At 48.5% G+C, this 11842-nt stretch overlaps 2 protein-coding genes; both read right to left on the bottom strand.

Moving 5' to 3' along the window:
• Positions 1 to 2250: 2250 nt before the first annotated feature.
• On the bottom strand, positions 2251 to 4179 carry GSTUM_00001458001 (uncharacterized protein; the record flags this gene model as incomplete). XM_002835663.2 has 5 exons in its annotated part: positions 4091 to 4179; positions 3910 to 3978; positions 3755 to 3845; positions 3078 to 3591; positions 2251 to 2912 (listed from the first exon to the last, which is right to left on the bottom strand). The coding sequence occupies exons 1-5, from the start codon at positions 4132 to 4134 to the stop codon at positions 2251 to 2253; spliced, it is 1380 nt and encodes a 459-aa protein (XP_002835709.1). The 5' UTR covers positions 4135 to 4179.
• A 480-nt stretch (positions 4180 to 4659) lies between these two features.
• GSTUM_00001457001 (uncharacterized protein) lies at positions 4660 to 10424 on the bottom strand. XM_002835662.2 has 3 exons: positions 7223 to 10424; positions 6326 to 7172; positions 4660 to 6282 (listed from the first exon to the last, which is right to left on the bottom strand). The coding sequence occupies exons 1-3, from the start codon at positions 9796 to 9798 to the stop codon at positions 6040 to 6042; spliced, it is 3666 nt and encodes a 1221-aa protein (XP_002835708.1). The 5' UTR covers positions 9799 to 10424; the 3' UTR covers positions 4660 to 6039.
• Positions 10425 to 11842: the final 1418 nt, after the last annotated feature.

Here is an 11842-nt window from a genome sequence, read left to right as displayed (position 1 = left end):
ACAGCGCATAATGTGCGAACTATATTCCAGTAGAAGATTCCTTTCACTTTCCGCCGTCAGATTCCAGAAGCCGAGCAGGTGCTGTGATTCTGTCCCTGGTATATGTCGTATATAAATACCTCCCGAACACCAGCTATCGGGCTCCGAAACAGGCTCACCCGTGTGGCCTCCCATGGCGGATATTGTGAGAACTTGCCCTCAATGAATGAACTACCGGTATCCATAGCCCTTTGAAAAGCCCTGTTAGTGAGAAAATTGAAATTGCTTTGAGTCAAGTCCGAGATATTTACTATACCATGCAAGAGTTGACACGCCAAACGAACTCCTCCCCCAAGCTCCCGGAAATCACCAAAGGAGAGGGATGCCTGGTCAACAGCCACTAGCTCCAGGAGCTCCTATCGATTGTAAAAAAAAAAAAAAGAAACCCGGTGGTTGCTCGATAGAGCGGTGTCTTCCCCCCCTCCTATCGAAACTGGAATCCTACCAGTATGTATGATGGGAGATCAGAATTTCCGGCATGATAACCATAATCCCTCCCTTGTCGAAATGCTCCATCACATGGTTCTCCCCCCTGGAAACATCGCGCTTCTACTCCACTTCAGGAGAGAAAGAATACCCCACAACTAAACTACCGCATCGAACGCTTATGCCCTGGTTTGGACTACCCCACCTCCCCCAACAGAGTACAGTGCACATGCATCGTTCACACATCCGACGTCATATAGTGGCCGAATTGTTCCACATAACCACAGTCATCGACGATCACTCATTACCCAATATATACCCATTTTCCCTGCGAACCAGCAAGCCTTTTTTTTCGAACCCCACCTCAGCAGTCTTGGCTATGGTGCCATAAGTATGATGCCATTATTTCACACCACCAAAACCCCCTCTTCCTCCCTCCCGGGCGACCCCCGAAATCAAAACAAGGATACACACGCATCGTACCCACGACGGATCTGCAAAGCACACCCATGTCTAAGGGGAACCCCTCTTTCTACTCGAGCAAGGACTGTGCCCCCAGTGCCGAGGGCAGTTATTAATGGGCCCAGCTTCGCAAAAACGAGTGATATTCTGTGACTACCCTCCGGGTCCTTGATTTATATCAGATTCTACTCGTATGATCAGATTCTATGCTCTTCTAAAATTACGTTGAGGCCTACCACACGGAGGTGTTTTACCGCCTAGATTAGTAAATACCGATTCCCAGTTACAGGCACCATTCGCTTGCGCACCTCCTTGTCTCACTAATCCTCAGAATGCGGTACTACACGATAGCCAACTCCGGCCTCGGGGTCCAGAGGCATGGCGTTTAGGGCTGGAATATGACTCAATGAACCCTCTCTCTAACGTGGGACGAACATCGTCTTATCACCACAAACCTGGCCGGGTAACCATCCCTGTGTATGATATCACACAATCCAGCACTGCTGCCAGTGAACGCAAGAAACACCACAACCCCCCCCCCTTATGATCCCAGCAAACTCCCCCACAAATCCAACCTTAGGAGGCGTCGAAGAGACGCCCCCGTGCGGATAAAAAAAAAGAAACTCCGAAACAAACCACTTGCCAAATTGCCCCGTACGACAGCTTCAAGACCTGAAAGGTTTGGATGGAGAAACCAGCACGATAGGACAATCGACACAAAAATAGGACCCGGCAGGCGTTAAAAGGAGTTCATAATGAACGGTTAGGGTGTGTTCTCGGTAGTATTCGCTCTGCGTTCACCCGAACCCAGGCGTTCATTATAGCCTACCATGAGTCAGCACTTCCACGGCGGTTACCCGAACAGTTATGATACCTGTGTCGTTGCCCCGTCGTGCTGGTCTTTCTATCCAGACATTTACAGTAGCCTTATTCATCCGCAATACTTTTCCTTTTAGAGGGGTAAGTCCGAAACAAGGAAGAATCGGTAGTGCGGCAACAGCATTGAGAGGCTCATATCGACCATTACCCCCACTTAAGAAAGTATACGAGTACGTTTAAACCAGGGTTTGTCCTAGCACCATCGTCACCAGTCAAGATGCGGAACCAACCAATCGCTCCCACGGCGAGCCCGGAATACGGAATGTATTATATCTTGGAGTTATGGGATGATCTGCGGCTGATTTTGACAAGGTTCTTTCTTGGTCATTGCATGCGAGCGGGAGGCGAGCACTACACAAGTACAAGTAGACTACCGGTAGTTTAGCCTTTGTGTGGAAAAATAAGGCATCCCTCTCAAAACCTAGGAAAACCCGGCAAATGGGCCTAAAAGCACAGCGCCAAAGGCATGCCCTCCTTCAAAGGCGTTGGCAGAACGTCGTTCGCCCCTTTCTTTCTTAGATTTCTAGCTATGGTGGCGCCATTAGGAGTGCTTATGAGGGAATTCCAAGTTTGATAGAGCGTGTTGGTTATACTCGTAGTTAGTTCCCTCTTGGATAAATCGGACCTGTGGTGATGCCCGAAGAAAAGGGCCAGCAGAGATTTTCTTTTCTTTTCATACTTGTAATTAAGTACTCGGGTACCTGTTGTAGTATTGCGGACGTAACTCCGGGGACTGGGATTAACCCAAAATCCGTCACATGCTCTAGAAGACAGGCTGGTTTTCAGAATTCGAGTCGCGATGATATTCTCTCCATTTTTACTCCCTTTCCAAACCCTGCTTCTAGCATATATCCTACCAATTCCCCTTTGCTTTAACCAATTCAGTATTTCAACAATGGAGCCAGAATTTCTGGTCATCTCTGCCCTTTCCTTCTTGGTCATCATATCCCGCAACATCTCACCGACATTGTGCAGAGCGAGCTGGTACGGGAGAGGTCCATAATTCGCGTTGTAGTGCAGAAATCGTTCAACTGCTCCCCAAGGTGTTTTCTTAAAACCAGCAAACAAAGCCGGGTTTTCCATTAGGCCACGGGCAGCCATAACTCCTATCGACATTAAGAGTCAGTTGCCTACTAATAGTATAGGGAACCTCCGGTCAAAGTGCACAAATGACCATAAAGTCGGGCCACCATTGCACTCAGCCAAGAAACCCAACATCCAAGCCCCCCAGATTCCCGGGGGGCGCATATGGTAGACATACAGGAACTTACCGTCCACTCCCGTAATCCCCACAATCCTCTCGGCGTCCCCCAAACTGAACACATCCCCATTAGCCACAATTGGCACCCCTGCAAGGCTCTTAACCAGTGCGATGGCTTCCGAATTCACTGGCTCACTACTCCTCTGTGACCGCCTCCTTCCATGAATAGTAATATAGTCGACCCCAGAACTCTCCACCATCTTAACAAAATCCACAGTCTCTCGCAAATCATGATGAACCCTGATTTTAATCGACACGCAAAAGTCCTCACCGCACCGATCCTTTGCTGCACGCACCATTTCCTTCACTAGCTGCGGCTGCTGCATCAACCTACACCCGATACCCTCTTGAATGGCCCATGATTGCGGACAGCCACAGTTCAGGTCCACGCCGTCCGTGTACGGCTTTACCAATTCAGCGGCTCGGGAAAAATCTATAGAGGAGTGGGCCCCGAATTGGGCAATTAAGGGACGGTCTGATGCATTTGTTGTGAAATCTAGTAGAAGCTTTTTAGCAGATGCAATCTCAGTGCGGTGAATATGGGAAAGGGGGGGGTGATGAGTGATAGGGGGTGTGGATAAATTACCGCTAAGTCGAGCTGCCTGATTCCTGACAAATTCTTTCGCGAGAATCTAGGACACTCATCAACTTAGCTCTGGCTCCGAGTATGATACCATATCACACCACCCAGTAAAGCCTTTTTAAACTCACCATAGGGGTATAACATAAATCAACCCCATAATCCCTCACTAGAGCCCGAAAAGGGAGTTTGCTATACCTATTCTTCACTCTCAGCTAGATTTCCCCCTCCTCTCCACCGCCACATTCCATGTAGAACATACCTAACCATCGGAGCTTGCACATACAACACCCTCCCTGCGCTCTTTGCAAGGTCGAACAACTTTAATGGACTATGCAAGCCCCATCAGCCCAAAGCGAGGAACAACAAAAGAAAAAGAAAAAGCCATCAATAGCAAAACGAGTGGGGGAGTGGGGGCAGAAGACAGGGGGGGGGTAATATACTAATGCACCACTTCCCTGGCAGGTATCTCACTCTCTTCATCCATTGTCATTTGGATCGGCTCGGGGGGTTGGTGGCGTTGATGGGAGTCGGTGAATAGCGAGGTGGAAAGAGGGGACGTCAAAAGAGGCTTAAAAAAGCTTGTTTTCGGCTAGAGTTCGCTTAATTTTGGGAACCCGCCTTATCCTATTTCAGTCTAGGGGCCAATCGGGTAACTAAGTGCCAGGATTAGGGGAGAGCGCCTTTTCTCTTTCTAGGTATCATAATATTATCATAACGCATATCACACTATGCTCGAAATTCAACGCGGTTTATGAACACGACTGCTGGGCTATCCTTACAATACGGTACTCAGATCTCGTTGACCGGGATCCGCAACTCTGCTAACCCGTCAAACCAAAACTATCGAGGCCTGGCGGGCCGATCACCGCTGATAATCTCTGATTAGTACTGTAGAAGTCCCTTTCTAACACATGCATTTTGGTACAAACCCTTTGGATACCATATACTCGAGTACTACCAGTACCCCTGGTGGGGGATGACGTACCGAGCCATCTAACAGGTTCCACATAGCAATGCACAGCCAAACCTTTGCAGGGGCTCAAGAGCCTTTCTATTCCCCCTCCCCCCAGACAGTGCAGAAAAATTCGGGAAATTCAGGGAAAATTCACAAATTAATTTAAGCGTACATATAACTTTCCAATTTTATCGCGGAAAGAAGTTATGCAATATTCCCTGTCTTCCTGGCGTACAAAGGCATCCAGAACGTGATGCCTCTGAGTGAGAATTGGCATATTTCCCAGCCAATGGTCGGAGCAGAAATGCATGGCACTGAAAGGGTTCGCCCCAAAAACAAAAAGGAATATGCACAGCACCTTACTAGGAGAGGCAACCACAGCGTCGTATCTACCGTACAGTACTCGAGTATCCTCTATTCGAGTTTTTTACGGCGCTCTAACGGGGAGACTGGATTCATCCGATACATGTCATACACACAAATGCATAGCGTACCCTGCTCGAGTACAGTAACTATATCATCCTGGCATAAGCAATGCACTATACGAATGCTCGGACAGCGCTGTATTTTAACCATATAGTGAACAACCTAACCATGCATACCATAGGCTCGTACTTAGGAAAACGCATGTGCTAGTAAAAGTATGACCTACTTAAATCGTCGTTTATAGTCGTTACCAAGTTCTCCTTATCTATACAAGTAAATCGTAATACTGCAGGCGCCCGCATGGAACAGAGCATGCGGAATTGGGCGGGAATTTTCCTCTGGTCTACGGTACTACAAGTACTGTACACAAGGCACAACACTTCTCACACATTTCTCGGCCAGCCGGACTCACGGAAAATGGATGAGAGGAGGGAAGGAAGAGATAGAGAGAAAGGGAAGGAAGCGAGAAGTTTGTGTTTCGTTTCATAGACCCCTCCCTGCCCCCAGAATCCGTTCCCTGCTTGAAAAAGGGATGAATTATAAATGGTTTCCCGCGCTCGCACGGATGATTTTTCCGTCTGCCGCCCCCTACCCGCCCGCTTCCAGGATTAGAATTATGAGAAGGACAAGAGATGCCATTCTTTTCTTTTTTTGAGTACCGCTACTGTGCCCAGTAAAAATGTTATGATACCCCACCAAACAATATTCCCCTCCCCTCCTTGCCTAAAGTTACCAAAAAACCAAAAGTAAAACTGGGAGAACGTTTCGAAGAGGAACAGAAAAGACGAAGAAAAAGATGAATAAAAAAGGCGGTTAACAAGATAAAACACCAAAAAGCATGAATTAGAAAACCAGTAGATCACCCTGCTTGAAAAGAGAAAAGTAGGAAGCGAACAAAATCTTATATGGAAGGAGTGATGATAGGTAAAACAAAAAAACGCCGGTACTTGCAAACCGATTAGAAAAGCTTTGCAGAGCATGCGAACCAAAATCGAGGAACAAAATCAATTATCGGACCAAAGAGGCAGAATGGTATTTCAGAGAAAAGGAAAAGAAAAGAAACGAGCAATCAACAAACCAACCCATTTTAAGACTTCCCCCAGATTTTGGAAAGGGAATTTCTGCCCGTGACATTATATGTTGCCTCTCGACCCCATCTATCCCCGCGATAATCAAAGCGCCCAATAATGAAAGATAGTGCAATAAAAATAAAAATAAAAAAATATGAATGGTAATGAAAAAACGCCACATCTGGGTAGAGCCCCTTTAGAGCTTGCCTTTAGAGCTTTCTCACCGAATCGACCACCAAACTTGGAGTCTCAATATCTTTATCCGTCTCTTTCCCTTCGTTCCTTCTTCTGTCGAAGAAATTATCGTACTCTACGACCACAACCACCCATTCTGCAAGCGCACGGCCCGCATAGGTCCAATGGCTTGCATTGCCGGTATAATCAGAGAGATCGACACTCATGGGCACGTTGCATTCCGCATCGACATACTTTTGCCCAGCACTGGGTATTCGCGCCGGACCCAGCCTTCTCTCTCTATTTCCAAATGGCGGCCTATCCACCCACTCCAATGCAAATTTAAACGTAGTCTTTTTCTGCTGCCGGGCTGGTTGCTGCTGTGTGGGCGATGATTCGTGCTTAGGGCTTCCTTTCGATGATGAAATGCTGCTAGCCTGCTTCCGAGGCACAGGCAATTCAGGCGAGTCTGGGGGGGATGTATCACCGCCGACAGCAGACTTGAACCCTATTACACTGCGAATTGCACCCCACCTCCTGCTGAATGAAGAAACACCCGTATCAGTTGAGCGCGTTGTGTCTATGGTGTCAGCAGATGGGATTGATTGAGCATCGCTAGTTGCTGTAGATATGCTGGTCAATGACATGGAAGAATTGAACCTGGGCAAGGACTCAGGGTCGGATATCGGAGCAGCTGTTGGTATTACTCCGTCCAATAGAACACCTTGAGGTGTAGTCAGGACATCGCTCCGGATAATGAATAGTCGCCTGCAAGGCTGAGGAAGGCATGGAGCAGTGGACGGAAGTGGTGTTCCGTTCGCTTCTGCTTTGTCCTTTAGTCGCAGATAATGAGCATACGCAGTCCGTAACCGCCTAAGCAAGGTTTCTAGAATGACCCTGTACCATAATTAGATAAATTACCATGCGTTCTTCGGAAGCTAACTCACAGATCCAGCGGATTAGGGTTCCCATCGCATCTGCCCAATCTCCAACAGGCCAACCTCATGAAATATGCTCTAACCATCGGGCACCAATGGCAGAAATATTTTTCCCAAACAGCCTCCGATAATAGCCAGCCCAGACATATCGCCCGCTTTCGCCCCTCCTCCTCCACGATGACATCCCAGGCAGTATAGACAAACGAAATCAACCGCAGTTCAGTCATATTATTCTCACTCTCCAGCATTTGTTTCAAGACATCCATCCAAAACGGCCAATCCACAAAAGTCGTGCTGTAAAGCTTCTCTGCTTGTGAAAATAGAGGCAGTATTTCCTCCAACAAGTCACATAAAGTGAAACAGGCATCGGCATCGTAAACACGTGTCTTCCGAACAGCTCCCCTGATCATGGCCATGAAAGAAGTAATGTACATGATACGACATTCCTCCGAGTAATTGACCTTATCAGAAATAACATCCCGAAGAAGTATCACCATCTTATTTTCTGCCATGGTTCGTGCGGGATTTCTAGCGGTCATGGGAAGAGCGGCTGTGGCATTAGCGAGCATGTCCTCAAAGGTTGTCGATGCCAAATTATCAGCTCCCATTAGTGGAGGTTGGCGATGGATAGTGTTATCAAGCAGTGATAGCATGTGAGCCTGCACCATGACATAGCCAGGAACGGTGAACCTGGCTAGTGGCGATACATCCGCTGGCAGGTAGTCATACATCAAGATGTGGTAGTATTTCAAGAAAACATATAACAAGTCCGAGTCACGACCATTCCATCGGCTAGTCCACGCGCCGTGCCAGTCCACTTGGATGCCAACTGGTGGTTTCACTGGTTGCTTCATACTCCGTAGTGTCGCAGCCAATGTGGTAAACCCAAGCGATTGCAAGGTTTCCGGAAAATCGCTGACAATTGCCTCGGAAACCTGCCGTAAATCTGTGCCTCGCCCCACTCCAAATTCGGGGAGAACCCTTCTCACAGTCGCTGGCTGAATCTCCCACAGACTAATCAACATATCCGCAACGCCAGGACAAAAGTAAAATGCGTAGGCTAGGACCTTGCCACCAAATGCCACCATGCTAGGGGGTGATGTTCGGAGTCCCATCTTCTCTACCGTGAAACCAAGGGTATCGTACAGCGTACGCGTGAATAGAACCTTGATGTTGTGTTGAACTGATTTCTGGAGGGAGTAGGCTGAGGAGGTAGAAGCGAGGGAGGAAGAAGACCGAGATTTTGCTGAAGCCGGAAGTCGTTGATTTACAGGAGCAAATGTCGATGGTGCAGACCTCCATTCGGGTCGAGAAAAAATGCCCGAGATGCCTTCCAGATATACAGGCCTATCGGCACCAGCGATTGCTTGGGAATTTCGAATACGAAGCTGTGCCATGAGGCCGGTCCACCAACGGTGCAAGACTCTAACCCTCCTGTCAAGTTCATCTGGTGCAATGTGGACAGTCGATTTATCTTCGAATTTTCGGAGAAAGGGGATGAGAGACTGCCGAATAATGTTGGCCTTCTGAGCCGTAGACTTGCTTTGGAACCTAATACAATTAGCCATTGGGAACAGCAAGCTTCCAAAGAGTTCGTTGTACCTTTGGAAATCATTCTCCAGCAGCTTGTAGGCCTCCCAGAGCTCGTCCTTGACCTTTCTCAATGCTGGGCGTTCACCCAAGGAACCGACGTTATCAGTAGAACCTACATAAGCTTTCTTTAACGTAGCAGGTGGTATTGAAGGCTCAGATGCTGACGATTTCATAAACATGGTCAATGGCCTTCTTGCCTTACCCAAAAAACTTTGTGATCGGTCAATTCCCGGGCGAGCCGGTTGCGACTCGTTTCTAGACTCCACTGAATCCTCGCCTCCATTAGCTTTCGTGGGGCTAGTCGACGACGATACCGAGCTTGTTGATCTCGAGTCATTCTCATCCCGACTACTTCTGTCATCACGACTGCTGGATGATGGTGACCTAGAAACGCTTGGTGAATTCCATGAATGGCGAGTCAAGCTGATGAGTGTTTCAGAAGCCGGGCGAGTTTTTAAATCCAGAAATGAAGGATTGCCCGCGGATGAAACCGGAGGTTGGTAAGAAGTATCCTCGATAGGATCTGAGGGTTTGAGAAAAGTCGAAATCGTTATTTGAGGCTGCCCTTTTGGGTCCGGACCGCTAACCGGGTTGCCACATTCAAACTTGGCAGAAGGAGCGAGGGAGGGCTTCACAAGTGTTTTTGAAGCGTCACCAGTCTGAACACCTGAATCCCGGGTAATGCTCGCAATCGTTTTCTGGGAAATGAAGGCATTTGACTTCAAGGGATTCGAGAAGAAGTCATCATCATCCAGGGCCGGGGGGGAGTTCCCAGACTGCGAGGCGGGGGCCAAAGAAAGGAGGGGCAGCGAACCCAGCTGCTGCGTGGCTTTCGTTTTTGAGTTCGAATTGGCTGCAGCGGAGGGAGCAGACGCCGGTGGTGAATCTTTTGCCTTAGGGATAGATAGCCGTGGAGCCTGGCTGAAGGGCCGCCGAAAGGAGAAGGAGCGCTGGACTCCTCCACCTGTTCCCGCTGTTGTTGCTGCTGGCATCGTGAAGAAGAGGGGAAGAAGAAAAACTACCGAAACGAGTGGAAGCTGGGGAAACTGGCTCGTCTTTCGACCTTACGACGACCTAATAAACCAAAGAGCCGCAAACAGGTGTAGAAGAGTCGGTCCAGTTACGCTGTGTTAAGTATCACGAGCAACAGCAGTGACACGGTACCAATAATGAATGAAATGTCCTCGACTCTTCCTCTCCTCACTTTGACCTGTGCCCCGTCTGACGACCCTTTCGACCCTTCTTATCCCAAGAAACCAATCTCTAGAAGGGCGGCGTAGAGAGTGACTTTACACGTTCTTCTTATAATCTTGGGGCGAAGGGCGGCGGTACAAGCTGAAATGAGCACCCGGTTGATGCAGGATCCGTAACGGGTAGAGGGAACGGACGACTACTTGCAGAAACAGCAGCACAGTTACCAGCCAGCACCAGCACCCCAAGAGGACGCACCTGGTAGGAGGAATAGCAAACGACGGATGTTGTCCGGCGGATTAGAAGGAATAATAAAATCCTTCTTCTCCTCGAGTTCAGAAAGGAAATAGAGGGGGGAGGTGAAAACGAAAATCAAAAAACCAAGAACGAATGCGCGAAATGAGGAAATCAATGGACAGCAAAAAAAATCGCAGGCCAACTGAAGGGAAGCACTGCTCTCGTAAGGCTTTTTCTATGGAGCCCGTCACTAAAAGTAACACTTTCGCCCGGGACACAGATAACTTTTTCCCTACCCCCTGCCGTCCAAAGATCTCAGTCACATCCCATGTGTGCTGTGCACGTATGCCCGAACAAATGCAGCCCTTTTCTTGCCTTTTTTTTTTTTTTTCTTTCTATTTTCCGCACCAACCCTCTCGAATGTTGGTTGTCTTGACTTCCTTTGGTATGCTTAACTTGTTCTGGATAAGAGGTAGCCTATCGTTCATCCAACTAACCGGCCCGATCACCAACTAGGACGAGAGTTTGTTTTGCTGCTGGCAGCTCTTTTGGACTTGTACCAGAGTACTCGTACGAGACAGGGATGATTTTGCAGGTTAACCTGAATTAACTATTCACTGGTTTCGTCCCTGACACTTGTACGAGTACCTCCACCGAGACATGTAAGTTACTCGAGTACCCGAGAATCCTGCTCGAGAAGACTTTCGCACTGCAGCGCCGGACGAGGGCCAAACTTACCAGACCGGCAGCCGGCACTATTGTCTCCGCGCCAAGAGTGGACACCTCTTTTGGAATAGCCCCCGCGGGCTCGTAAGAAGTATGGGATTGTTGATACTTCTTTCTAAAGGCATGCATAAACCGCCACGGTGTAGAGAGCAATGAATACCACAAACCTTGATAGCAACATTCCCCAACCCCGAGAATGACTCTATCAATCGCTGCATGCTGCTTTGTTTCCTCACTGCCACCAATAAAATTATACTGTGCTGTAGAGTGCTTCATGTAGGTCCAACATGGTTCGACCCCATTCATATTAGGCGAATTTTGCGGCCAGGGAGGAACGCGCCCAACCCCTCGTCGTTGTCATATGTGCGATATGATCGCTCTGACAGGATACCGGTAGACTACTGGCGTCTCGCGCCACTGGCACAATCTTTCAAGCAGCTCGAAGACTACCGGTGCCGGTGCTCGAGTATACCTTTTATGGGTCCGCGGGGGCTATCCCAAAAGAGGTGTCCATTCTTGACGCGGGGATAAGAGTGCTGGGCACTCTACGAGTAGACCGCTCGAGTATCATACCGGTGCTGCCGCGAAGCCTCGGTTCTTTGCATTTTCCAGCTCGATTCTGCACTCGGATTTACGGAAGAAACTTTCGAGAGACGAAATCTAGAGCCCAAGACTTTATCATCCCCCAATCCCTCTTCTGTCTCATGGGTCACACCTCTCTAACCTCCCTACGCCCGTCCCGCGAAGAGACACCCCTTGATTATTTTTCAGCTCCGAGTGACAGTAATTGAGAAAAAAACGGCATAATACGGCACGGTGGAAGGTTCTGAAGCGCTGTCAGTCCCAATACATACATACTACACCACCAGCATTACCATCACC

This window comes from Tuber melanosporum, assembly GCF_000151645.1.
Source record: "Tuber melanosporum whole genome shotgun sequence assembly, scaffold_112, strain Mel28".
Classification (NCBI taxonomy): Eukaryota; Fungi; Ascomycota; class Pezizomycetes; order Pezizales; family Tuberaceae; genus Tuber; species Tuber melanosporum.
This window is presented reverse-complemented; position numbering and strand designations above follow the sequence as displayed.

What these genes read in the sequence shown, in the direction of transcription:
- GSTUM_00001457001 (XM_002835662.2), bottom strand. Translation starts at nt 9,798, where the DNA reads ATGCCAGCAGCAACAACAGCGGGAACAGGTGGAGGAGTCCAGCGCTCC. An exon ending in AACCCTAATCCGCTGGATCT is followed by an intron (nt 7,173 to 7,222) that starts GTGAGTTAGCTT and finishes ATTATGGTACAG; the next exon opens with GGTCATTCTAGAAACCTTGC. An exon ending in CAAGTTTGGTGGTCGATTCG is followed by an intron (nt 6,283 to 6,325) that starts GTGAGAAAGCTC and finishes GGCTCTACCCAG; the next exon opens with ATGTGGCGTTTTTTCATTAC.